At 50.4% G+C, this 26,661-nt stretch overlaps 8 protein-coding genes and 1 non-coding gene across 9 annotated transcripts; 4 read left to right on the top strand and 5 right to left on the bottom strand.

Annotated features, from left to right (window-relative positions):
• Positions 1–1,797: 1,797 nt before the first annotated feature.
• Positions 1,798–1,883, bottom strand: BCR38DRAFT_t225. The gene has a single exon. It is a non-coding gene; the product is annotated as a tRNA-Arg (tRNA).
• An 8,033-nt stretch (positions 1,884–9,916) lies between these two features.
• BCR38DRAFT_486745 (uncharacterized protein) lies at positions 9,917–10,333 on the top strand (the record flags this gene model as incomplete). The annotated part of the gene is made up of 1 exon (XM_040864067.1): positions 9,917–10,333. One exon carries the CDS (start codon positions 9,917–9,919, stop codon positions 10,331–10,333), a length of 417 nt encoding a protein of 138 aa, XP_040714310.1.
• A 2,590-nt stretch (positions 10,334–12,923) lies between these two features.
• On the top strand, positions 12,924–15,558 carry BCR38DRAFT_458970 (uncharacterized protein; the record flags this gene model as incomplete). Its single annotated transcript, XM_040862231.1, has 3 exons — positions 12,924–13,461; positions 13,524–13,601; positions 13,661–15,558. 3 exons carry the CDS (start codon positions 12,924–12,926, stop codon positions 15,556–15,558), a joined length of 2,514 nt encoding a protein of 837 aa, XP_040714311.1.
• A 2,488-nt stretch (positions 15,559–18,046) lies between these two features.
• Positions 18,047–19,069, bottom strand: BCR38DRAFT_458971 (Ulp1 protease family protein; the record flags this gene model as incomplete). Its single annotated transcript, XM_040862232.1, has 3 exons — positions 18,047–18,652; positions 18,711–18,760; positions 18,916–19,069. 3 exons carry the CDS (start codon positions 19,067–19,069, stop codon positions 18,047–18,049), a joined length of 810 nt encoding a protein of 269 aa, XP_040714312.1.
• BCR38DRAFT_240771 (uncharacterized protein) lies at positions 18,754–20,240 on the bottom strand. The gene is made up of 3 exons (XM_040854385.1): positions 19,611–20,240; positions 19,028–19,546; positions 18,754–18,760 (listed from the first exon to the last, which is right to left on the bottom strand). The coding sequence occupies exons 1-2, from the start codon at positions 19,834–19,836 to the stop codon at positions 19,149–19,151; spliced, it is 624 nt and encodes a 207-aa protein (XP_040714313.1). The 5' UTR covers positions 19,837–20,240; the 3' UTR covers positions 18,754–18,760; positions 19,028–19,148.
• A 404-nt stretch (positions 20,241–20,644) lies between these two features.
• On the bottom strand, positions 20,645–21,367 carry BCR38DRAFT_410886 (ribosome biogenesis protein SLX9-domain-containing protein; the record flags this gene model as incomplete). The annotated part of the gene is made up of 2 exons (XM_040858522.1): positions 20,645–21,304; positions 21,365–21,367. The coding sequence occupies 2 exons, from the start codon at positions 21,365–21,367 to the stop codon at positions 20,645–20,647; spliced, it is 663 nt and encodes a 220-aa protein (XP_040714314.1).
• Positions 21,368–21,691: 324 nt separating this feature from the next.
• BCR38DRAFT_346801 (ThiF family protein) lies at positions 21,692–23,155 on the top strand (the record flags this gene model as incomplete). Its single annotated transcript, XM_040856277.1, has 1 exon — positions 21,692–23,155. One exon carries the CDS (start codon positions 21,692–21,694, stop codon positions 23,153–23,155), a length of 1,464 nt encoding a protein of 487 aa, XP_040714315.1.
• Positions 23,156–23,423: 268 nt separating this feature from the next.
• BCR38DRAFT_346489 (mitochondrial import protein Pam17) lies at positions 23,424–23,983 on the bottom strand (the record flags this gene model as incomplete). The annotated part of the gene is made up of 2 exons (XM_040856260.1): positions 23,424–23,524; positions 23,581–23,983. 2 exons carry the CDS (start codon positions 23,981–23,983, stop codon positions 23,424–23,426), a joined length of 504 nt encoding a protein of 167 aa, XP_040714316.1.
• A 1,121-nt stretch (positions 23,984–25,104) lies between these two features.
• On the top strand, positions 25,105–26,661 carry BCR38DRAFT_486751 (uncharacterized protein; the record flags this gene model as incomplete). The annotated part of the gene is made up of 1 exon (XM_040864068.1): positions 25,105–26,661. One exon carries the CDS (start codon positions 25,105–25,107, stop codon positions 26,659–26,661), a length of 1,557 nt encoding a protein of 518 aa, XP_040714317.1.

Consider the following 26,661-nt stretch of genomic DNA (forward strand, 5'->3'; position numbering starts at 1 on the left):
AACGAAGCAGACTTAATGCGAGCCCTTCAAGCTCTCAAAAATGACCAAAAACTTGGTCTCCGACAAGCGGCAAAAACGTACCAAGCCCCCCGAAGCACCCTCCAAACGCGTAAAAACGGCGTACCTTTCCGACGCGATATTTTGCCCAATTCACGAACTATGACAGAATTAGAAGAGGAGGTCATTATCAAGCATATACTGGACTTAGATGCACGAGCGTTTCCGCCCCGGATTGCTGATGTGGAAGCAATGGCAAATTCTATCCGCGCGACACGTAACGCAGGGCCCATTGGAACGCGCTGGGCCTCGAGGTTCGTCGCACGTCGCAAAGAGTTGAAAACTCGTTGGAACCGTCCTTACGATTAGCAAAGGGCCCAATGCGAAGATTCAAAGCTTATTGCAGACTGGTTTCGGCTTGTTGCGAATGTTATCGCGAAATACGGTATCCAAGAGTCGGACATCTACAACTTCGACGAGACTGGGTTTATGATGGGCAAGATCTCAACCAATATAGTAGTTACGAGCTCCGAACGACGTGCCAGGCCGAAATCAATACAGCAAGGTAACCGGGAATGGGTTACCGTAATCCAAGCGGTCCAGTCTACCGGTTGGGCGCTGTCGCCGTTCATCGTTGTTGCGGGCCGATACCACCTCTCTTCTTGGTACGAAGACGACAACATTCCGAAAGATTGGAGAATTAGACCTAGTCCAAAAGGATGGACGACTAACTAGATCGGTATGGAATTTATTAAACACTTCGATAATTGTACGAAAGATGGAAAGTCCGGGATATATCGATTGTTAGTGTTGGACGGTCACGAGAGCCACGTTTCCGGCGATTTCGAGCTGTATTGCAAAGAACACAAAATTGTGACTTTGTGTATGCCTCCGCGCTCATCTCACATCCTCCAGCCACTTGACGTGGCCTGTTTCGGTCCATTAAAGCGGGTGTACGGCCAGATGGTAGAGAAATTGATACGCCGGTCACTAACACATATCGCGAAGGAGGACTTCTTTCCTATCTTCAAAGACGCCTTCTTTGCAGTTTTCGGCGAAAAAAACGTTCAAGCTGGCTTTCGAAGGGCAGGACTTGTTCCATTCAATCCAGAAAGTGTGATTTCAAAGCTGGACGTACGATTACGGACTCCGACGCCTGTTGGCTCCCCAGAAATCGCAACCCGACCGTGGGTATCAAAGACGCCACAGAACCCGATAGAGGCTCATGCACAGTCTACTTTTTTTGAAAAAGCGCATCTCCGAGCATCAGAATAGCTCTCCGACGAATATTTTCTCAGCTGTCGACCAGTTTGCGAAGGGAGCAAAAATGATAATGCACGAGCTCGCCCTCGTACGGGCCGAGTGCGCTGAGCTTCGAGAGGCAAATAAGATGCTAAGCCGGCGCCGGAGGACTAAAAAAATGCAATTACGGGAAGGAGAATCACTTATTTTTCAAGAAGGACAGGACCTACGGGAGTTGGCGACGCAGTTACAGCAAGAAGAGCGCCGAAATGGTGGTCGCGCAAAGCGTGTTGAAACGCGCCCGAGGCGCTGTGGTATTTGCAACGGGACTGAGCATAATGCACAAACTTGTAAGATCGCATTGCCATCTTCTGGAGAGGAAGATTCAGAGTAGTTTCAATTGATTTACGGCATTGTGGTTTTACTATCGTAAAATTTCTATGCGAGGTTATGTAAGGGTGGCCCACCTCGGTGTACATTCACGTTAGTGGCAAAAGTTTAATTGTGCACAATAGATTTTCTTATCAAACTATTCCTTACAAAGCCTTGAAATATTCACGACGAGGATGGGACTCGAACCCACAACCTTTGCCAGGAGACAAACGTCACCGGAAAGCAACGCGCTACCATTGCGCTACCCCGCCGAATTGAATTATTTTCTCTCAACAAGCAATCTTATCCGTTTGACTGAGGACAGAATTGTTCGGAAGTTTGTCGGGAGACACTTTGAAATTTCCTGAAGTTTCATCTCTATTACTAATGAATAGCTGTGCAACATGGCCTTCAATTAAAACTCTTAACAATGAAGGTATGGATAGTACATATATTCTAGATGTTCTTGCCAAGTGCATATGTCCATTTAGCATGGAAGGTAAAGGAGTCGGCTAATGTAACTAGACTGGTTAGCAATAGTAATGGATATAACTAGAGGAAACTTGAAATGATAAACGATGTACAGTAATTTAATTTAGGTATTTCATTGTGTTCTATTACACTTCGCAGTGTCCAAAGTACTTATTAGTCCCCTCTGAGCAAGACCTTTGCTCTCGGAAGGGGACGGGAAAGGCAAATGAGGATCGGTCGGATTACTACGACCATCTCTTCACGCTCTCCGGTATGGGCAAATACGTCTCCCGAAAAGCCCGTCTGGCATTCCTCGGAACATTCGAGTCTGGCCGCAAGAGATAGCCCTCGTACGGCCGTAATCTTGGTCAATGTCATCGCCGGTCCTGGTAGAGCAGGCTGGGCACAACTGACAATTCAGCGTCAACCTCGGATTGCATGGCGCCTAGCGATCACAGCTGTGACACGCATGGTCATGGTCCCACATAATCTCTCAGTGAGCCTCGTGCGGCGCGACATCCAGGAGAAGTCCACTCAGTCTTCTTGTTGGCGTCAATGCAAGCATCGAACCATGCATCCATGACATGTTTCCCAGAGTTTTATAACCTCAGAAAAGCGTCTGTTGTCGTGCAGGCCCTCAAGTAGCCAGCAAACCGGATATCAATCTTGGGTAAAGGGTAAAAAGGCTTTGAAATTCATGCTGTAGGTTTCATCTGTATCCCTTAGAAGCCGCTGCGCACGGTTACGAGCTTCGCATCTAGAGTCGTTTCGTCGGGTCCTTAGATATGGTTGTTTCAAATCACTACTTTACTCTGGGAATCCTCTACGCTGCCGTGTGTTGTGATGCTGACGTCTAAGCTGGTGGAAGTGTTTCGTCATATCCAAGGACGTACAGAAGCTGTTCTATGGGTTTGCAAATTTCAAGGAAGTTAAAGTCTAATAGGACTCGCTTTATAGGTAATATTTAACCTCGCCGGATCTGATTAGGAGTGTTTGTCAGGGTACGGCGAGGCTGAGGCAATAGTACAGAGTGAAGGGGAGTATTAGGCTTCCGTTATACGATAACTACTAGGTTTAACTATAGTCGGATAGCTTACGAACTATAACTATAACGTCACCCACAGGTCATTGCCCCACACGGGTCTTTGCCCAACTTTTCAAGAAATCTTGACTTTCCATCTTTACTTATATAATTATTCCCTTCCACAACATGGCACGCAAATCTAGTGAAGCTAATCTTCAATTAGCCATCCAAACTAAACGACGCGATCCTCACCTAAGTTGGAACAAGCTTGGTAAAATCTTCAAAGTCGACCATAAGACATTGAAGCGCCGTTACGAAGGCGTACAACCATTACACATTACTAACATGTCCAAACGGAAAATGACCGAAACCGAAGAGAATAAGATTACCCGACGCGTAATTGAGCTAGATTCGCGAACTTTTCCTCACCGGCTTCGATACGTTGAAGAAATGGCGAATATCCTCCGACGCGACCGCGACGCGTCACCCGTCGGCAAGAACTGGGCCTCGAGCTTCGTACGGCGACAACTAGAACTCCGGACGCGTTTAAATCGTCGAATCGATTACCAGCGGGCATTCTGCGAAGATCCTGTCGCGTATCGCGGTTATTTTAAGCGTGTTGCGGACACAATAGCGAAGCACGGCATCCAGCCGGAGGATATCTACAACTTTGACGAGACGGGCTTTTTAATGGGCATGATCTCAACCGGCATGGTCGTTACGAGTACCGAAAGACGTGGAAGGCCTAGGCAAGCCCAGCAAGACAATAGGGAATGGGTTACTGTCATTCAGGCGGCCAATTCCCAAGGCTGGGCGGTGCCGCCGTACATCATCTTCGCGGCCAAAGTTCACCTCGCTTCGTGGTATCGCGACACCACATTACCGGGCAATTGGGTCGTTGATCTATCCCACAACGGATGGACAACGAATGATATTGGTCTCATCTGGGCAGCTCACTTCGATCTGCACACACGCGATCGTACGAAGGGTGTCAAACGCCTCCTGATCCTTGACGGTCACGAAAGCCATCACTCGATGGATTTCGAACAATACTGCAAGGACCATGGCATCATTACCCTTCCTATGCCTGCCCATTCGTCCCATAAGCTCCAGCCTCTCGACTTGGTGCCTTTTAGTGTTTTGAAACGGGCGTACGGTGTGTTTGTTGAGGGTTTGATGCGGCGGCATCATACCCACGTTGCGAAGGAGGATTTCCTTGCCGGTTTTTTGGAGGCGTTTGGCGCTGCTTTTACTGAACAAAACATCAGATCTGGTTTCAAAGCAGCTGAAATTGTCCCTTTTGACCCCGACAGGGTTATATCTGCCCTGGATGTCGCAGAAGTCGCGCGTACACCCTCTGCCGACCCAGAACTCCTACCCCCTACTTGGACTTCTAAGACACCTACTACCACCCTTGAAGCCGAATCGCAGTCAACGTTGATTAAGAATAGCATTCAGAGGCATCAAGACAGCTCTCCGACGCATATTCTTCATTCAATTGACTCGATTGCAAAGGCTACGCATGCAATGATGCAAGAGAATGTTATCTTGCGTCGCGAGAACGAAGAGCTTCGTGAGACTAACCATGTGCTAAGCAAACGTCGCAGAACCAAAAACAAGCAAATCCAGTATGGTGGGCCACTTAATATAGAAGATGCACAAGTTCTACGGGCTATTAGGGGTGATACGGGTTTGGAAAGTGAGGAAGAGGGTGAAAGTAGTCGTCCTACAAGGAGGAGGGCAACGGGTGCTAGGCGCTGTGGCATTTGCGGAGGAACTGGACATAATGCGCGAGCTTGTCAGGCAGATGTAGAAACAGATAATGAAAAGAATTCTGATTAATTTCTTGGATGAATACGGGTTGTTGTTGATCTATCTAAGATTAAAGGTTGGGAGGTCGTGAAAAGTTGGGCAAAGACCCGTGTGGGGCATTGACCTGTGGGTGACGTTAGTAGCTATATAGACCCCGGAACGCTTATTATTATTATTATTAAATACGCCGTAGGCTCGAAGCCCCCGGTACCTCTACTAGTACTCCCGTATGTCAAACCGTGCCCTAATGGCTGGACTAAATACATACGCTGCGTCGTCGGTTCGCCCTATTGGCGACTGCGTTGCGTTCACTACCATACTACGTTGGTTCTCAACCTACCAACAAAGTCCCCCCTGAGAAGATCCATGCTATCTGGGCCTTGAAGCTGTCCGACCCGTCCCTAGCAGCCACCTTACAATAGTCCCACTAACTACTGGTTCTCCTGTTGCCGTTGCGAGGTCTCTGCGAGAGTATAGTGGTCGTGGTGCGATAGCGGCCCGTAATCGTTCCCTCGGTCCTTCCAACAGCCCGCAAAAGAGGATTACGTGCTCTGCCGTCTCAGGGGCGTCGCCACAGCGGCATAGCGGCGAGTACACGCCAAAAGCCCCTGTCTTGAATAAGAAGGCTGCTAGTCCTATTTTTTCCGTCCTGATCTGGCACAGCGTAGACGCCTCCAGTCGGTTCAGGCCGAAATACTTGCCCCCTTTCGGTATCTGCATCGAAGGGCCCTCCGGTTCCTCAGCGATGGCGCGTCGCTGGCGATCGTGATGCTCTGCTCCGGTGAGCCATCTCTTCCTCCAGTGGCCGAGGAGGGCAGCGGGGACCTCCTTTTCCTCACTCATCCACTCGGAGCCCCGGGCCTCCTTCTCCATAGTGTACCCTGCCGGTCGGAGTAGCTGCGACGCCTGCTTCCTCTTCGCCGGCCTATCCTGCCGGAGTATATGTGACGCTTTAGCGCTCGCGCTGCGAAGCAGATTTCTCTTCCCGCTAAGCCGTAGCCGTTCTTCAAACTTAGCAGCCCGGGCACTAAGATAGAGGTCTAGTGGCGGGATTGCTGCTTCTGCTTCCAGGTGGCGAACCGGCGTCGCTTTGTGGGCGCCACAGACTACCCGGAGGCACTCGTTCTGTATCCCCATCAGGCTCTTAGCTGGCCCTGCCGGTTCCTCACTTATAGTATGCCACGCAGTCGCCCCGAAGGCGATCGCGCTACGGATAACCACCGTATATAACAGCCTCGCCCGTATAAGATCGCAGCCCCACGACATATTGACTAGCTTTGTCAGGGCTAGCTTTTGAGTTGCCATTTTTGTTTTAACACGCTCAACATGGGAGTGCCACGTCAGTTTGCGGTCGAACCAGACTCCTAGGAACCTCGCTGAGACTACCAGCGACACTGTGGCGTCCCCAAGGCGAATACTTTGCGGCAAGGGCTCTCGGGCCCTAGTAAAGTGCATTAGCTCACTCTTGTCAGGGGCGAACTCCATCCCGTGCCTCACTGCCCACCGCTGACACGTAGCCCATGCGCTCTCCAACCGGCGGCAGGTCGTGTGATGCGAGTGCATATGGGGTAACCCGACTACTAAAAGTAGTGGGTGCTGCTCCGCTAGCTCCTCGTACAGCGTTGAAATGTATAATATAAACAGTATCGGGGATAGCGGTGACCCCTGGGGGACGCCAGCTCGTAGGGGGATTGGCTCTGACTCCTTGCCATCGAACCGGAGGCGTACCGTCCTATCCTCCACGAAGCTGCGTATCCACTCCTGAACCCACTCCGGGTAGCCTTTCCGGGCTAATATGGAAATCAGCCGTCTGTAATTGACCGTATCGAATGCCCCCTTGATGTCTAGCTGTAGCAGCGAGGCGATGCCCCCGCGTCTCCACGCCGTATAGACCACGTCCTCAACTATACGTATTGCCAGTTCGGTGGACCTCCCAGCGCGGTTACCCATTTGGCCGTTTGGTAGTAGGCCGGCCGCCTCAGCTACTTTGGTGATAAGCTGGCTCATCGCCGTCTCTATTATCTTCCCTACCGTGCTAAGCAGGGCAATGGGGCGCCCAGCCGCCAGGGGTCTGCTTCTGAGCTGTCGTTTTATTAGGCTTAGGGATAACAACCACCCTCGCTGAGCGGAAGCGCTCCGGGTAGTACCCCAGCCTAAAGCTAGCTGTTGCCAGATCCGCTAGGATCTCCTATAGGGGTTCACCGCAGGCCTCTAGCAGGCCAGTGGGGATCAGGTCGTCGCCAGGAGCCTTCCAAGCAGCCGTTCCTTTGATGATAGACTCGATATCCATTCTAGGGACGTTCAGCTCTGGTCTCGTCTGTAATAGGCCGCGATCGAGGTCCGATAGATCTATACACGGGTCTGGGAAGAACCTCTCAGCTAGTAATTTTGCCTTCTCATCATGTGTACGTGCCGTAAGCGTGTCGCCGGCGTCCCTCCGGAGATCTGGCAAGCCGTGGGCCTCAGGGGGGGCCCAGCTCCGTAGCCTAGCCCACCTCTGCAGTGCCCACAGGCTTTTGTGATCCTTCGCCGTCCCCTCGAGCTTCTCGTGCCAGCTACGCGTCTGCGCTTCGCTGACTTCGAGCCGTTGTTTTTGGCCGGCTCTTGTATATTCGTCCCAGTTAAAATATATATTAGTGTCGGCTGGTGTAGTTGGTCGCTTCCCTGGTAGATAAGTCCCGATTTGAGCCTCGCCCACTTGGGTCGGTGACGAGTCGTGGGTTCGAATCCCGCAGCTGACACACAAGGGGGTTTAGTCAACCCTTACGGCGCGCTGCCCACCTTGTTGACTTCGCCTACCTAGCGATAATAGGGAGATTGGTGCAGTTTAGGATTACGAGCATCCTAGCCAGTCGACCGTCAAGCACTACGTCGGCGGAATATAACTCGACAGCCGGTCCAGAATTCGAATCGTTAATCCGACCCCTTATCGGACCTCGCCTATCCGATAACGCTCATCGGCGAACCCGTCCCCTCACGATAGAAGGCGCGCAGCACGCCCTCTCGCCGCGATTCTTGCGAGCGTCTAGACCACGTACGGTCTATCCACTTGAGCGTATGGTTGAGATGTATACGCTCGACGAGAACCCCAATTAGCAGATACTACGACTTGTCGCGACAAAAAATAGTCGAGCATCTTCTGCACATCAGCAGCATCCCACCCCTGAGGACGAATTGTCGAATATCACGTGTGTCCAATCGAGTAGTCAGAAGTGCGTAAGATTGTATATGAATGAGGTGTATTCTTCTCTATGTTCTGTTCTCGCGAACTCCCGTTGCTCTGCCTTTTATAGATTCTTTAGAAAATGTCGGAGGTACATTGTTCAGGCGTCTGACCCCTAAGTGGACCGTAACTTTGGAGTTACTTTCGGGAAGAGGGGTTCATTTCGCCGTCTGAACTTGAAGTGACACTAGTCTTCTCTAGTGCCATATTATTTCTGAACCTAGGAACCAGGTGCCCTATCTGACACGAATTTAAGTGCCACATTACCACACTTATCGGTAGTGCAGGCAGGGGTTGTAGCACAGACTTAGGGAGGGACAGGAGGTTTAGTAGTCGTTTGGCTACAAGTTTACCTGTATAACCGCCCGACGCGGCTTAAGGGCCCGCTATATCATCTATAGCCCCTTAAGGGAGTACTTATAGAAGTACCGAGGGTTAACACCTACGGCGTATTTAATATTTATATATACGAGCGTATAGGGCCGGTAAATAGACCCGGTAAGCTTGACTACTAATTCTTTCCTAAATCTTTACCCTAATAAACCTCGGTATAACCTTTTTAGGTATCTCCCTAAATCTGAAGGTCTTTATAGATAGTCCGACGATCTATCCCCGGATAAACTCTATTAGTTTCCGTCGGTAGTTATTTGTGTTTGTCACGTTGATTACCTTCTTGGAGGTGTGACTGCAAGCGTCCTGGGCACATCATATAACGCAGTGTTGAATAAGTTTGGATGATGGTGTAGAGGAAGGGAAAGCTGGTTTCACAAGCAAGAAATATTCTTCGCAAGTCACTCCTCCAGGTACTACTGTGACACTCAAATACGAAATGAAGGCTTGACACACTTCGACGAAATTGGGGCATGCAGTGATTTCCTGCGTATGCTGGAACAAACAAAATGACTTTGACTCGTATCTCGTTGGTTCACCACCAGCAGTGATGGACAGAATCAAACAAATGGTTATAAGCGTTGAGTCACCAAAACTAGGACACAATATCAGTGGCTCACCAAGTAATTATGGATTATTATAAATTCTTTAAGTCAAAACATGTCCATCCATTTCCACCCCTTTAACACCACCACAGCAAATGTTCTTTGCCTTACTACTCCATAAAATCGAACAATTCCTTCGTATGCTCACCAAAGACAATGTATATCTTGTGGCTTGCCGCAGCGTTCCCAGTCGCCCGCGGACTTGAACTAAAGGACACTGGGTCCGGTACGGACACGCATGCTATGACACAAGTGGCTTGGTATATGGAAAACCGTAAGTTTTCGCAGCAAGAAATTTTCTTGATTACAAGACTCACGGGTTTAACTACAGGGAAGGCAGGCCCATCTGAAGTCGGGGCCTCTTCAGATAACATATACTTGAGCACATTGACGATAACGACGACGCCAACCACCACGACCACGCTTACGGTAACCGGGACTCCATCCTGTTCAAATACAAGTGAATCCGCTTCTCTAACCGAGAGCATTTATCAGGCCCAAGTTCCCCTAGCTTCGAATGAGTCAAGTCCTAATACTACAAGTCAGTCTACCTGCAAGTGTATCCCTGTTACTATCACGAAGATTCAAACTACTTGTCCAAGCGTAAATTCTTCATCAACGACTATAGCGCCTCACAGCAGCAGTCTCGACTTGATCTCAACCTTATTGCTCAGCTCTCAAATCACTACAACCAATCCGGTGCTGTCTACACCATCGAAAATCCCCAGCATCACCTCATCATCACAACTGTATGCTACATCTATCATATCGTCCACAAAAATGCCCGAAGCGACAGGCGTCATCCCTCCATCTTGCAAAAGTAACTACACGGTGGCTCCCGGAGATACCTGCGCGTTGATTTGGAGAATCATGAAGATAAAGCAGGATGACTTTTTTAGGCTGAACCCGACCTTACACATAGATGGATATGGAAACTGCCGCCTCCAGGTAGGCCAGGTAGTCTGCATTCGCGGTGATATTACAGAATCAACGGCAGGGATGTCCACACCAGAGCGGAAACCACCGGGCGTGCGGCCGCCGCCAGGTGCTCCCCCGATTAAGACTCTCACCGACCTGAGTGTTGTTCCGGTTCATCCTGAACCGACCAAACCGGCGGCCGTCAAGTTGCTTGAATGGTTGCCCATGACATTCAGAACCGTCACCCGGGAAAATGACATCTTTACGAGTACAGCTTAGTAGTAGTAGTAGTAGTAGTAGGAGATTGTTTTAGTAAGTAGTGGTCTACGTAATGGAGGTTATCATGTGCTCAAAACCTGCGCTGTGCTATGATTCATGGCCGTTGTTTCAATTTACAAACACCGAAAAAAATGTAAGCGACGTACTCAGATGAATATGTTTCTGTTTAACATAATTCAAGTCTCTTCTACAGACCGTGAGTAATGGCAGACACTAATCTGTACTGGAGGTAGGGTTTCAGCAGAATTTGCTGAACGGAATAGGCCCCCTCGATAACGGCAAGATTTTTGAGTCCATTCACTCTTGATAATAATCACTATGCTATTGGTTATCGGGACAGGAGCCGCAGCTAGTGACGCGCGTTTGGGATTGTTTTAAGCCAGCATTTATACCCTTGGACGGGGAAGTGCAAAGTCATCCATTTTCTATATAGATTGCTCTGGATGTATGTTGGTCGATAGAAACAATAATAACAACGACAGGTGCTGTCACGGCGCTGGCGATTACAGAGCCATAGTGCTGTATATAGCAGCTAGTGGGACTAAGTGTCAGTGATCCACTGGCATTCTAGATCTTTTGGTCTATTGGCCTAGGGGCTTGGTCCTCCCTTATGACAGGTGCAATTCAAGAATTTTTACGTTGGCACAAAGTGATATTTCCAGAGGTACGTCAGTATTAATAAATTCGGTCCGGAGACCGGTGTGCTATGGTACGCGCCACTAACACGCAACTCGCAGGTGACAACGCTAACTTTATTTCAGTGGCCATATCGTCTCCATACAATGTCTTCGGTGCTGCATATGGCAGTAGCTGCTCGAGTCTCGCCATTTAGGTTAACGAGGCTGGTATACTGCAGTCGTCGTTTGCCAGCATGACCTATGATACCACAGCTGGAGCTCACGGGTTGGCTCTTAACTCTGATGATGACTTCGTCTACTTAGTAAGCTAAGTTACGTAACCTTCCTAGTATATTATTCCTACTTCCCGAGGTAGATCTGATATAGGCCTGCTGGCCTGCTGTCGGGCCTATTAGGTTTGTTAGGTCGTTAAAACTGTCACGACCTGGGTTGCATCGCATTGGTAGAGACCTCGATTAGGTGCTATCGACGAAGATTCTACTCTAAGGAGCGAAGGAAAGAAGATGACAACTTAGGTTTGAGGGAGCGCGACTAAGTCGTCCACGCTTGGCGGGGCTCCTACAAGGGTTATGATTGGCTTCCCATCTGACACTGCCACGGCAGGTGTTCCAGCTGTAAGTCACCTGGTTGTAGTGAGTCTGCGAGGGTTGACCTTCACAAAAACTAACGGTTCGTAACAAGTAGCGGGACCGGCAATAGTAGCGTAAATAATAGACGGGCTAGCCTCGTTAGCAATAAGGGATAAGACGGAAAGCCGACTAGCACGCTCGAGAGTACGCTTAGTAGTAAGATAGTCCATAGTAATAGCGCGGGTAGTAGCGATCTCGTGAATATTATTACCGACGAGAGCTTCCTACAGCTTACAGGTAATATCTCGGGCGACGACAGACAGGCTACTAATAAGCTAATATAAAGATATTAAGAGCTAAGTATTGGATACCTATATTAGCTTATACTTATAGCTACTAACGTAGTTAGCGATATAGCTCTGCAGAGGGATTTCTAGCTGAGTCCCAGTTGCTAGACCGCCGCGCCCCTTTGGCAACCCTGTCTCTCTTAGATTTCCCTCATCAACTCATCTTCTCATTCGATATTAGCCGGAATCAATCTCAACGGCCAGGAGCATTCTCTCCAGAATTTTTGTTGGACTTTGGTCCCAAGGTCGGCCGGTGTCGTCATACCTCGCACTCCCTGTCTCGGAAAGCCAATTAGCGGCAAGCCACCCTCGGCTCATGATTGAAAACGGCAGTGAGCAGCAACATTGCAAGTGGATCAGGTTTTTGCGGTTTGGACTGTAGGTGCCATTGGGAGCAATAAATTGATCCAATTGACGACCATCTTGATCAGTGACCCAATGGATTCGATGGCCATGATGTAGCGTGTGAGAGGCCCCTGCCAGGGCCCTAGCATCGGATGGGAAATGCGTACTCGTAACAGCTGTCTTACACACCATTTCCAGCGATCTGCTCGGTGATTTTGCAACATATGCCCACTTTTTGTTTGTACCCCGTTGTGCTGGTCAGCAAGGTTAATACTAAGTCTATTGCTAGTCTAGTACTTCCAACATGATGCCGGTCATGGTCTCTGTTGGAAGCCAGTGTCGTTCGGCATATTGCCCCAGGTGCTGCTAGGTTCTTCCTGCGCGTGGTTGATTGTCGAGTCCATTTAAAAAGCCGCTCTGTGACCTCATGGTGCTCTAGGTGATGCCCACTCGCATCTTTTCACTCTCGTAGTGTGGCAAACCCTGCTTGTCTACTTCATAATTCGCCGAGCGCTCTTAAGGCTGAATATGTCTAAATATTGACTGGTTCACCATGAGCTTTAGTAGAGTTCCGCCAAACCGTCCGGATTTTGGAGATCGATGCAGCAGCAGCAAAACCGCTCGGCGCCAATTCGACTCAACATTGACCTCAGACCATCTCCGCGAAAGTTCCCAGTTGCCAACGTTTTCCATGTTGAGCAACATCCCCAAAGGCCGAAAGTCGATATTTAAGGAGGTAGGATTGGTCGAATTGGGCGGCCACAACCACGACGACCACGACCACTGCCACGAAGACGACGAGAACGGGAGCGAGGAACATCAGTCGCGATCACACAGGAGTTTGGATGAGAAAGAATTAGGGCAAATGACGGGCCTGACTTCGGAACCAACGTCGCCATTAGCGGCAATCAAACCTAGAGGGTCGACAGATTCCGAGAGGACAGAGAGCACAAAAGTGATAAGGTGGTTATCCAGGTTGGCTCCAAGGAAGCGAGGGAGGATTAAGGCAAGTTACAGTGGACCTCCTCCGACCGTTTCAGGCCTCCCCCGGCTCACGATAATGGCCCTGATCATTGCTATTATCATTCCTACTCTGAGTTACAACAATGGGCACCAGAAGGTGGAGATGAGCGGTGTCGATGCGAGCCTTATCTGGACAACCCCGGGCATTATCCTCGAGGGACGGGCTGACAGTCCAACCGACGTGTGCACAAGATGGGCGCATCAATGTGGGTAGTGTCGATTCGTATCTAATATTTTTAGGTGTATTACTGATGTAAATATTTTACAGCTGCCGTGCTCAATGGCACTCTCTACATATACGGTGGCGAGTCCAAGTCATCGAGTGGCCAGACCACAGACACTTGGAGTAAGTTGATCAAGCCCTCTACTCCCTTCCATAACCTGACGTGCTGAAAAACTTGGTAGATAATGACCTCGTCACGTTAGACTTGACCAAGTCATGGTCAGTCAGTGAACCAGCTGTGAGCGGTCTCCCCCAGCCGTTGGGCCCTCCTGCCGTTGCGCTGGGCTACCTGTGGAACGACTACAACAACCTGTACCTGTACGGCGGAGAATTTGCTGACAACCCCTTCGTTGAACCGGTTGATTTGTCAATATGGCGGTATAGTGTCTCAACTTCGTCATGGTTCGAGATTTCCAATCCCAAGACGTCTGCGGGCAACTTCTCGGAGCCAGATAATGTGCCCCTCAAGCGAGCGGCAGAAGGAGCTGGCATTTCCGTGCCCGAGTTGGGCCGAAGTTGGTACTTCGGTGGACATCTCGACTGGTCGACGATGCCGGGCTGGTCTAACCAAACGGAGCGTGTCTACTTGAGGAGTCTCCTCGAGTTCACGCACCCCGGATACGCCAACTCGGGCGTCGACTCACTGCATACCTCTGGTGCTGGTAGCAACGGTGTCTATCGTAACATCACCCAGGGCGGCATTCAGGAGGCGTCGGGATTTTCCGAACGTGCCGACGGTGTGCTCATTTTTGTTCCCGGCTGGGGGCCCAGCGGCATCTTGCTTGGTCTTGGGGGCGGTACCGTCGATAACTCGGAAACTTCAGACACATTCAGCAGCATGTCGACAATTGACGTGTACGATATCGAGACCAGCATGTGGTACCACCAGGAGACGTCGGGCACAGCACCCGAGGTGCGCGTCAATCCCTGTGCCGTTATTTTCTCGGCCCCTGACGCTAGCTCCTTCAATATCTACATGTACGGCGGGCAGAACCTGCTCCCTGTCGCGGGACAGACGCAGTACACCGATATGTGGGTGCTTACCATTCCCTCCTTTACCTGGATCAAGGTCGACACCAACTTGGACGACCAGCCCGCCGCGAGAGCTGGCCACACGTGCAATGCCCGTGACGGCCAGATGGTGGTGGTTGGCGGATTTGTAGGTGACGGCATTGGCTGCGACAGTCCCGGCATTTATAACTTCAATGCATCATCTTTGCAATGGCAGGACAGCTTCACTGCCTTTGAACACCCGGCCGATCTGGACCCTGAGAACAGCATCCTGGCCGGCAGCTACAGATACCGCGTGCCTGGCGTGGTACAATCTGTCATTGGCGGCTCTTCGGACGGCGGCGCAACTGCCACCACCCCTGCCTCTGGTCCCGCCACGGGAGGTCCCTTTGCTACAGGAAAACCCCCTGTATTCACCATCACCGCTTCTGGCAGCACCGCCACCATCACATCGCCAAGTTCGTCCGGTAGAGGCTCGGGCGCATCAAAAGGGGGACTCATTGCAGCTTGTGTCATCGCCGGCCTTGCCGGTCTCCTAGCTGCCTACCTGGGCTTTTGTGCCTGGCTGTACCGTCGACAAGTGAAGGCCTACAAGCGCCACATGGCCGTTGCGAACCGTTATGGTGGCGCTGACGGTCTCGGCTTCGTCGGTGCTACGCCTGGTGCTGGTATACGCGACAAGCTGCGCAAGCATCGCAACGGCGGTGTCACCGAGGACGCCCCCGAGGAACAGTTCGGCTGGGTCGGTCAGGGACAACCCCAGTTCGGCGACCCTAAGTGGCTGTCTACTAGCGACGAGCCAACCCCTGGCTCCGGCTCTGGTTCCGGTACTCGGCCGCGTCCCAGCGAAGACCGTGCCCATCCTTGGGGTTGGTTCGGCAGCTCAACCAGTGGAAATAATACTGGAGTTGGAAGAATGAAGAGCAGTGCCACAAGGAGTACTGCCAGCGGCAGTTCGACAGATGGCCTCATGGATGGCGAGCCCAGTTTCTTTAGCGTTGTTATCGGTCCTAGAAGGGCCCTGAGAGTTGTCAACGGCATGCAGGCCGAGGAAGCCGAAAAGGAATAGGCCAATTTGGATAAAATGGAAGAGCCAAGTTGATGTAATGGTATTTGATAAGCCAGGGACCGACATGTTGTATATATGAGGCGCATTATGAGACGAGGATTTACGACAAATACATGCTTGATTGTAAGTGCGTTAGCCATATTTAGCAGTCATAGATTGACCCGATTGATTAATGTTGAAACTGGATCCCTCTACACTTCTTTAAGTCGTTGGCTCATTTCGAGCCCGGATAGGACTACTTAGTGCGTCACATATTTCCTATAGATATATTACTAGGCTGTAATTATACGTCTTATGCTTCTTTTAACATATTTACCAACTGCTAGTCAATCATCATGCACTGAACTAAACTCAGCAAGTGTGCTACTAGACATTTAAGCAATTCCTGTTTCACTACCCTCCATCCCTGTTACGCGTCACACCTAGGTCCTAATACCTCCTCCTAATAGATTATCGCCCTAAACGTGCCCTTAATTAAACCCCTTGCTAAATTTCAGAGAGATGGCCTAAATGGGAAGGTACGGCCAAGTATAGGGCTACAAAACCCCGCCTCAAACTAGAAGTGACTATCAGAGAAAAGGAAAAAAATATCCTTTTTTAGCCTTCATATAAATCTGGCCTTTTCTTCATCTAAAAACCTCAGATACCACAGGCTCTATCTTCGTTGTTCATTTATAGATCCTTCCCTCGTATTTAAACTATTTCTTGAATTTATTCGCGTTAGTTAGTACATATTATTTTCGCAAGCGTACTGTAACAATAGCAGACAATATGTTAAGTCTTATACTAGATATACGAGTAATTCCCGGCTTTTTCGCCGCCTACTAGGAAAGAAGCCAACGTCTCGAAATAATGCTACTAACGAGCGAATTAACTACTAATACTAGACTGTCCTTCCGGGGCTTTAATAGGACCCTATTATAATTCTATTAGTAATACAGGCAAGAGGGTTATATTAGTGATAATGATAATAGGACTAAGTCCCAAAGGCAGTGGTCTCTCTCTACCTCTAGGATAGAGAAGATAAGAGAGCCTGCTTGTCTCTCGGGTTGAGGCTTTGAAAGCTATCTAGGGTTACTCTGAACCTTCATAGGATTAAAGGTCTCTAAGTCTTCCTTAAAGGTGTTACGAATCGTTGGTTCTAACGACCTAAAAAACCTAATAGGCCCGATAGTAGGCCTGTATCAGACCTAATACGGGAAGGAGGAATAATACTCTAGGAATAGGAAGGTTAGTACCTACTAAGGTACTCTTATCATTCTGATCGGAGTAAGAAGGCTCTCAATTTTATTATTATTTTTACTCCGGCCACTGGAGGAAGAGATGGCTCACCGGAGCAGAGCATCACGATCGCCAGCGACGCGCCATCGCTGAGGAACCGGAGGGCCCTTCGATGCAGATACCGAAAGGGGGCAAGTATTTCGGCCTGAACCGACTGGAGGCGTCTACGCTGTGCCAGATCGGGACGGAAAAAATAGGACTAGCAGCCTTCTTATTCAAGACAGGGGCTTTTGGCGTGTACTCGCCGCTATGCCGCTGTGGCGACGCCCCTGAGACGGCAGAGCACGTAATCCTCTTTTGCGGGCTGTTGGAAGGACCGAGGGAACGATTACGGGCCGCTATCGCACCACGACCACTATACTCTCGCAGAGACCTCGCAACGGCAACAGGAGAACCAGTAGTTAGTGGGACTATTGTAAGGTGGCTGCTAGGGACGGGTCGGACAGCTTCAAGGCCCAGATAGCATGGATCTTCTCAGGGGGGACTTTGTTGGTAGGTTGAGAACCAACGTAGTATGGTAGTGAACGCAACGCAGTCGCCAATAGGGCGAACCGACGACGCAGCGTATGTATTTAGTCCAGCCATTAGGGCACGGTTTGACATACGGGAGTACTAGTAGAGGTACCGGGGGCTTCGAGCCTACGGCGTATTTAATAATAATAATAATAATAATAATATCCCTACAAGATAGGGGTGTACGTAAGTAGATAGCTTAGGACATAGGCAAATGCATAACAACGTTACGAGCATAATATAAAGCGCAATAAGTCTAGCCTCCGGGAATCTAAGGACTAGGCCACATTTAGTCAACTTATTACGCAAACAAGACATCCATCAATACATCATTGTGACGCAAAACATGTATCACTAACGCTTCGAATCCGAACTCCTGTTCTCCCTTTCCTAACCTTATGTAGTTGCCCCTGAATAACCGAGTATGGCGTCACCTTTATCCGTGTTGAAAACTTCCCGCAGCGCCAAAATGACTGATGAAAACAGTGGTTCTGTAATAAGTTGTATACCGGCATGGACCATTCGTCGTCGACTTTTTCTTTCCCCGCAATGGCATAATGCAGCTGATCATGCCTAGGAAATCTGCGTTCGTGCGATGAATCTCGCGTGTCCAAATTTGCCGCAACTCGTACGACGAGGTACTGACAGTATCATTATAAGCAAAACATCGAGCAAAGTGCATCGCTACAGAGCTCTACTCGATTCGCGGCGGCGTACTGCTCGGGGTCAACCTCCGCCTTTCTCCTTCCTTACGCAAACTCTCAATGATCTTGAGCATTTCCTTCCGGGCACCATAACTATCAATAGCCTTGTGTGCCATGCTCATTGATATCTTCTCACCTGCGTTTACTGCGAGAAGGCGCTTAACAAGCAGGTGGCGCATGATGATACACACAAAAACCCCGCAGTCGCTCCCATTCTCTTGCTGGGGGCATTCGGGAAGGTAGTGAAACCGCAGTGGTTTGCCCAGTACACTGGCCAACCTTTTTGACGCCTCCCACGCCTCGTCATTATTTGCGCCTTCCAAGGAATCATAATGGAAAGCGACACCGTCAATGATGCTCACAAGTAATAAGGACCAGTGGCTACCGCCTTCAGCAAGGCTGACGTTGCGGTTGTCGTTGATGGGGAGGAAGATGTGGGTGATGGTTCGGAAGTCAGGCAACGCTGCTCGTACACCCTCGGTGTCTTTGTTTTTCATCAAGAGAAAAGTCATCGAAGGTCGGAGGAGAACAATGTGGGCTTGTGGATATTTGGTGAGGACTTCGTGCTCCAGGAACTCCTCCCAAAAGGCAATGTTCTGTATTTACATCAAGTTAGCCAGCCTACGTCGTGCGAAGTAAGATGAGACTGCGTACATTATCAGTTAACCAGTCATTTTTGAGGGAACGGACGTCGTCATATGTCACTGTGGCAGTTGGTTAGTGCTGGCGTGGGGTGGGCGAGGGAGCACTCGTAGATATCTTAGCGTACAGAGAACATCGTGATCTGGTGTATCCCTCAGTCAGTCTGGTGTACTTTGCGTATGAGAAGTGAGGATCAATGAAAGGACGATGGACTTACAAGAAAGGTATGGTTGGTTAGGTGAAGGAGAAGGCGATAGCTGCCAATCATTGCATGAGCGCCGTCGGCCTCTGAACCTGGCATACTTCTTGGAGTTCTTGCGGGTGCTTACACTGTCATTGAACCGACGAGCAATCCTATCGCGGAACGGCATGATGGCAGTTGAGCAAGCCTAGGCAACGCCTCGGTCTGGAATCTTGTCCAACAAATCGTTCTGTCCACTGGGTTCACTCCTACACGGGCGCGATGGTCATACAGTCAGCAGCGTACAGGCAGTCACCGCGGTCTATCGATGAGCCCAAAATGCGACGAAACCGGAGTCCAAAATGGATGCGATGGGATGAAATCGCTCTTTTCCAGTGGCAAAGATGCGCAATTTGTCTCTTAAGATATCCTGTCTTTGTCGGCGATGTCCCAAAGGGAAGGTCGGTAGAGTAGCAGTGGTAATCGCGGGGTCCTCGGCAACCCCTTCGATCAAGGTCTGTCGAAGTTATGTGCCTGGCCTCAGCCGATTGCAGGGTGACTCGTGGCAGCTCAGGGAGCTTGGGGTAGCCGATTGGCGTCGCCAAAGGAGCCCCTGTGACGGGGACGTTTGAACTCGTTGGAGGCTCCTTGATGAGTCTGAAGCGCTCTGTGGCAAAGTTGATGTCAACCAGTGCCGATGCAATGGTGAATAAACAATGAGTTATTGATACCTTCAATGTATGTTTGGACAAGACGGACGATGCTTAAGTGGCAAAGTAAAAAAATTGCGGGGAGAGACACTGAGGATGCGGCGCTGAACTGATCAGCCGAGCTCTTTCTATGTACTACCAAATGACCATAAAACCTTGAAACCCTAGCACTATTTTTGCTTCCTCCACGCGCTCGGGTGGGTAAGTGGGCTCTCGTAGCTCGAGGCAGCCTGCTGCCCACTAGCATCTCTTGGCCTCTGCATTTTGCCCGGCTCTCGGAACGCCTCTTACTCCGGCAACGCGGACGAAATTGGTGACAAATATGCGGCTGAGCCGCTTAGTTCTCTTGGGACAAAGTTTGGCTTGTTGGACGGGGGGCCAGATTCATCTTTCGGTGCAAAAAGTGGGATCAGAAAGTGGGACGGCAATACCGCAACCCCAACGTCGATGAACCTAGAGGATATATACGTCACTCTACACAAGTTGCATTCCAACGGTGCCTCTTCATTGGGCATGGCAACTCTTGGCTTCAGGCACTCCGAATCCACTTGTACGAAGATCTTGATCACTCAATGGCAACCCAAATGGCTGGATAAGTAATTTCTAAGACCCTGACACGATCATAATCCAGGCAACGTAATCTTTTGAAACACTGGCCTCTACATACATTTACAATATGTCGCATTAAGCGGGCAGGCATTTCGCAGCTGTTTTTACAGAAATGGGCGACTAGCTTCAAAGGACTTAACAAGCTCGTCTTCAACTTCTTGTACTATCCACTTAGCTCGTATATTGATTGCAGCTTACACATTTACACATCAAACACTGAGTCGGAGTATGTCTTTTGCCAACTCTGGGCTTCAAAGTTCAACAGAACATTTGTAGTAGGGATCTGTGCTAGAGCCTGGCATTCATGTGCCACCACAATGCAGATCCTAACCAAGCATGTGCATCTAATACACAGCTTGTTCTTATGATAGGAAGTCATCTAATGCCTAAGAACATGCTCTCTTGGCCTCGAGGAGTGTGGTCAATCGGAAGCGGCTTGTAAACTTTCAAGCAACTTCCATTCTGTGTTTTTCTCTTCGCTTCCCATCGTCTCTCGTTCCTATAAAGGCAGGATTTTGCTCCATGGTCGCAGATATAAATCCTCTCAACGCAGCCCACCGAGAGCCCGTTGGATTTGGATTCTGTGACTGAGCCTCTCCGCCTTCTGCTCCATTATCCCCTCCTGGCTTTTCGATGTCTATACTTGGCGCAATCCCTTGGTAAGCGGCGCCCACAGCATTAAGACGTGCCAGGCTGCCCTGAAACCTTTCTACCTCGCCCTTGACAACCTTCTCTTTCTTCTTCAGGGCACCCTTCCTGCTACTAAGGCTCTTAAGGCGCACTTTACCCTCCTTCAACTGCTTCAGTCCCTCCTCAGTCTCTCCGTCGGCCAAGAGATCAGGCAGGGCTTTCTTGAGAGAATGAAGATCGGTAACGAGTTTCTTGTATGGTCGGCGGCGTTTGAGGGGTTTCTTATTCGTCTTCTCGATCCGCGAGACGAAGGACGAGTGCTTGATGAGTCGCTTGTCCTTTTTCGAATTAATGAACAAGTCGGATACTTCGACGACATCGGGTCGCAGAGCTCTACGTGATGCATAGGGTTGAGCTTCATATTTTGATGCGAGCTTGGTGTGCAGTGAGCGTCGTTTGGAGGGTGCAACCGGTGCCTGCCATGTTTGGTTAATTTGTGGAATACACATAGAGAAAAGGCTGCTGTGTACACATACCATTTTTGACGCTGACTTCTTCAAATGACTAAAATCGCAGGTCAAGCTAGCCAAGTGCTCAATCGCGTGGTCAGTGTGATTCGAATTCGTCCAATTTATGACCCTACATATTACGATAGGTGGCGGCCGTTTGTAAAGAAATATCAGTGGAGTATCTGTACCTGTGGGGTAAACCTTCGTTTGGTGCATTATACTCTATAGCTTCACAGGCAGAGTGTGATGACCCGATAAAGCTATGAAGGGCCCCAGTCTCTAAAGTAGTTAGCAAACTGAACAGACTTGGACTCTCCTCATCCGCAACCACTTCTAGACATTCGATTCTTAATTATGTGTGTCACATTGGGCAACGCGCAGCAAGCAGAGCTGTTGCGACAAAGGATCGCAAACGCAGAGGGAGAGCTGCAAACATTGCGGGAAAAGCTCAAATATCTTGAGTCTACAGAGCACACACCACAATCCTTTTGCTCATCAGACAGACTGCCTCAAGATGAAGATAAGTCCACCACGGACCCAGCAACGCCCTCTTGGAAGTGGACCCTCAAAGAGCACGAGTATGCACGTTATGGCCGCCAGCTTATCTTACCCAGTATTGGCATTGCTGGCCAGCTCCGCCTGAAATCTGCTGCTGTTCTCATCATTGGTGCCGGAGGCCTGGGATGCCCAGCCGCGGCATACCTCTCCGGGGCGGGTATTGGCACCCTGGGGATTGTAGATGGGGATACTGTCGAGGAATCTAATCTCCATCGCCAGATTGCTCACAGCACGGCAAGAATCAACATGAAGAAGACGGACAGTTTGGTCCAATACTGTCAGGGGCTGAATCCAGAGGTATGCTATATCCGGCATGGAACACATCTCACGCCTCAAAACGCAGAGGACATTGTGTCTAAGTATGGAATTGTACTGGATTGCACAGATAACCCGACGTCACGATACCTCATCTCGGATATATGTGTCCTGCTACAGAAGCCCCTCGTTTCGGCCTCTGCCTTGAAGACGGACGGTCAGCTGATTGTCTTGAACAACTTCCCGGCACCTCGAGGCAAACCTGAAGGTGGGCCCTGTTACAGATGTGTATTTCCGAAGCCTCCACCGCCTGATAGTGTCACCAGCTGCGGCGAGGGTGGGATTCTGGGTCCCGTCGTTGGCGTCATGGGCGTACTACAAGCGCTCGAGGCAATTAAAGTCATTGCTGCTGGTATGGACACACCGCAGTGGGGGCCATGTACGCCGAGCCTGCTGCTCTTCTCAGCTTCTGGGTCTACAAGTTTCAGGTCTATCAGAATGCGAGGCCGTAGACCAGACTGCTTCGCCTGTTCGGCTTCCTCCACCCTAACGTTAGAGGAGCTGAAGTCAGGCTCTCTTGACTACGTGCAGTTTTGCGGCGTGGCAGCACCCATCAATATTCTCAAGCCCGAGGAGCGAGTATCCGCATTGGATTACCATAAGCTTGTGAGAGAGAACCCTGACATGGACCACTTGCTGCTGGATGTCCGTGAGCGACCACACTTCGAAATAGCAAGCATACCTGGAGCTGTCAACGTACCGTTCTCGACTTTCCAAATGCGAGGCACGCCTGCCGACGAAAGCCACCCAGATTGGCTGCCGGCCACTCTCTCGCCTTCTGCTCCTATATACATTGTCTGCAGAGTCGGCAACGACTCGCAGCTGACGACACAGAAGCTCAAGGAAATGGGCTTAGATCGGGCTGGCCAGCGTTTTATAGGTGACATCAAGGGGGGGATGAGAGCATGGAAACAAGAGGTAGACAAGACAATACCTTTCACATGAAATGGAAGAGGACGTTCTGCTGGTGAGAGGAGTTCACCAATTATTACACCCCCGCCCACTTGGAGTAAGCTGTTGATACAATGTGCTGGGAGAGGCCCTATCCACGAGCCTGAGTGTGCCAAGTGCCTTTTTTCCATGAACGCTTATCGTACTATGCCCAAATACGAGGTCTTCATAGGCATGCTTTATCCGTACGTGATGTTTATCCTTACTCAACGGTGGTTTGATCCCCGGTAACGTGTCCGTATCCATAACTGCACCATCTCACCTACAGAAAGCTTGTTCGCTTCTTCCGGAATGCTCTCTGATCCTTCAACCATTGCCTGTACCCAGAAACACTCGATATCTTCTCACCATAGTAATCCGGCACTGTAAGACATGGTGGTTAGGTTGCATCCGAGCTGTGGTTGCCTCCATAGACTTACCAGGATTGCCAACTGAGCTGACACTCGGGTCAACTCGGTTCTTCTTGATCCTTGCGAAGAACTCTGCCTCCTTGACAGCCATTGGTTTCTTGACGCCCTTCTGCACAGAATAGAAGATAACGGAACCCAGACTTGGTCCGGCTAGCCAGCCAAGAGCAGCACAGCTCATCGTCATCAGACCCAGTGTTATAAAGGGGTCTAATGGGATCTTGCCCAAGTACTCCAAGTCCATATTGACCAGAATGAGACCAGCCATGGATCCACCTATGGCCATAGTGCCGAGGCTGCATACAAGCTGAAAGCGTCGTCTTGTCTTGCGCAACTTGAAGAAGGTGTTCCAGTCGAGATTCGGCTCAGCAGCGGCGTTGGGTGCTGTGACCGTGGTGGATGCCCACCGGCGCATCACGGAATGACATTTTAGGCTTACAGGCCCGGCCGCAGCTGGGCGTGTCTGGGTGCATATGTTCTTCGCAGCTTTTGGTGCATATTGGTGTTGTGCCAGACAAGTAATCGATGCCCCTCTGGCAGTCAGGGCGGATTGTAGTTGCAAGCCGCGTGCACCTAGAACGCCGAAGCGCGCTATGTTTGTTGTCAACGTCAACATCCTTTTACTCGAGGGCCGTTGTCCGAGTCGTGGAAATCAGTTACGCATTGGTTGGAAAGCGGAGTCGACAGTTTGTGTGTCGCGGGACGATCGTTGGTGGTAGTGGTCTCATACCGTCCAACTAAATCGTTGAAAAGTTTAGAGCTTCCCGAGATCAACTGGACCTCGTCCTAGCCCCGCGAGCCTCGTAGCCCAGTTCATCATCGCCCGGGCCACTTTCCAGCTCACGGTTCCATTGGCTCCACCATTTGGTAATGAGCGCATGGGTCGCATTTTGCCTGTAGCTGCTATGTACCTAAGTACACTCACTATCTTACTGCATCGCAGTCCATGGTAATACGTCCAGTTGGATATCTCAATTATTTGCCAACCTTCTACATGTGTGCCTCAACTTGTGTCTACGGTCATCATTGCACTGTCGCGGCTGCCTCCACTTTAGTCCCTCAACAAGTCCTCGGATGTAAGGCACTGGAAGTGACCTGCCTGCCAGTGGTGTTGATTGTCGGCGCCAACTTCACGCATTGGCTCCTCGTTATGTAGGCAACGTGAAATACCAAGTCAAATTTGACGCAGCTTGGGTAGCCCATCGACGAGTTCAAGCTCACGTTGTTCAGGCAGGTCGTTACTCGCGCAGCCTTCAACATCTGCAGTCCCAGGACACAGCAAGCTACCTCCAACCCCTCCGCAATCGCACCGTCGCGTCCTATCACCATTCTTAGTCTTCATATTAGATCGCGCAACCGCCCTTAGCCACAGCAATCGCAACTGCGACTTGTCCCCAATTGCGCATTTACGTCACCGTTACAGTCCCCTTGCGCACCGGTGTGGACTGATTGCGCCCAACTAAACTTGCCGACGCTGTGTCCTCCTTTGAACTTCTGGCAGCAGAACCCGGCGCGGAAAGACACCAGGATACCGCTATGAACAAGTCACGCGTCCACAAGCCCAAGCGGTGGCGAATAGAGATTCCTATCATCGCGAGACCACCTACCTACACCCGCGGCTCTGGTCCCCCGCTCGCCCCGCTCAAAATCGCCCTCCAGAATGACTCGACAGCTTACATCACGGACAAGGAAGTTGTTCCGCTGTCTGACAATGAAGAGAAGCTACAGATGCACTACATTGTGCGTTGGACCGATTTGCCCGCTGCGTCGGTTGCCATTCCTGCCACTCACATCACCAGCTATGTCTCATCTCGGACCTTGGAGGATTTTGAGTACAAGCTGTCGCTAGAGAAGGAGGAACAGCAATTATTGGACAGGAAGATCGAGGAGACCAGGAAGGTAAACAATCAAGTACCCCTCACGCCTACTGGCCCGGGCAAAAAACGAGGGCGCCCAATTAAGCCAGCTGCAGCGGGAGTCATCCTGGGGCCTCTGGGTGAGAATGCAGCGCCGCTATCCCTGGTCAATATCTCAGGCCCATCACTTTCCACGCCACAGAAGTCGCTTAGGCTTGACGAGAACATTGCTAATGACACGGATGACGTTGATGATGAGGTTGAGGAGGACGATGCGGGCGAGGACGGAAGTGGGGAACAGGACACAAATGCAGATGCTGCCATTTTTGACCAGCTGTATCGCGAGGCCACAGTTTTAGTACAGGCTGATAATGCAGCTGACATACCCACCGCCACTCCGCGGCATTCACTTTCGTCGCAGGTCACAAAAATGCACATCTCCCCAAAATTAACGCTAGACAGCCGCCATTCCCCAACCTCCATGTTCAGAGGAGCGCAACCATCTGCCTCTCGACCAAGGCGTCTTGTCCAGACTAGCCTATCCTCGAGTGGATTTGTCCCTGCAGGCTGCGGCTCCACAACATGGCCTTCACCATCCCAATCCCAGTCACAACCTCGAAATTTGGGAAGACTTCCAAATATGACGACCCAGGTATCCACCCTATCCAACATACAGATGCTGGCCACATCATCGTCCAGGAAAAAGAAGAAGCATGAAGGATTCCAACCACCTCTAGACGAAGAGGATGCGGCATGGGAAGTCAAGCGGCTCGAGAGTGACAGGGTCATTGACATCGATGGAGAACTTCAGCGTTGGTTCAGGGTGAGATGGGAGGGCAATTGGCCGGCGCATCAGAATCCAACCTGGGAACCCCAGGAGAACCTGCCGTCGTCGTTAGTAAAGAAGTACTTGAAAAAGAAGGCGGCGAGAGGAGGCAATGATGTAGCTGAAGAGCCAGACGACCTAGAGGCAAGTCGACCTCCAGCGCCGCCCAATAATGAATACCCTAGCGTAGCTGACGCCTTCGGGGATGAGAGTGAGCTTGCAGCGATGGTGCGACACGATCCTACCCCCAGGAGAGCCGATGGTGATGACAAGGACCGGTTACTGGTAGATTCAGATGGCGAAAATCAAAAGAGGATACCGTTGCTCGCTGCGTCGCTTCCGGTGAATGGGAGTTTCGATTTTGCGCAGGCGAGAGGGTTATTGTTCAATGGACAAAGTCCCGGATCTTAG

This window comes from Pseudomassariella vexata, assembly GCF_002105095.1.
Source record: "Pseudomassariella vexata strain CBS 129021 chromosome Unknown BCR38scaffold_9, whole genome shotgun sequence".
NCBI lineage: Eukaryota > Fungi > Ascomycota > Sordariomycetes > Amphisphaeriales > Pseudomassariaceae > Pseudomassariella > Pseudomassariella vexata.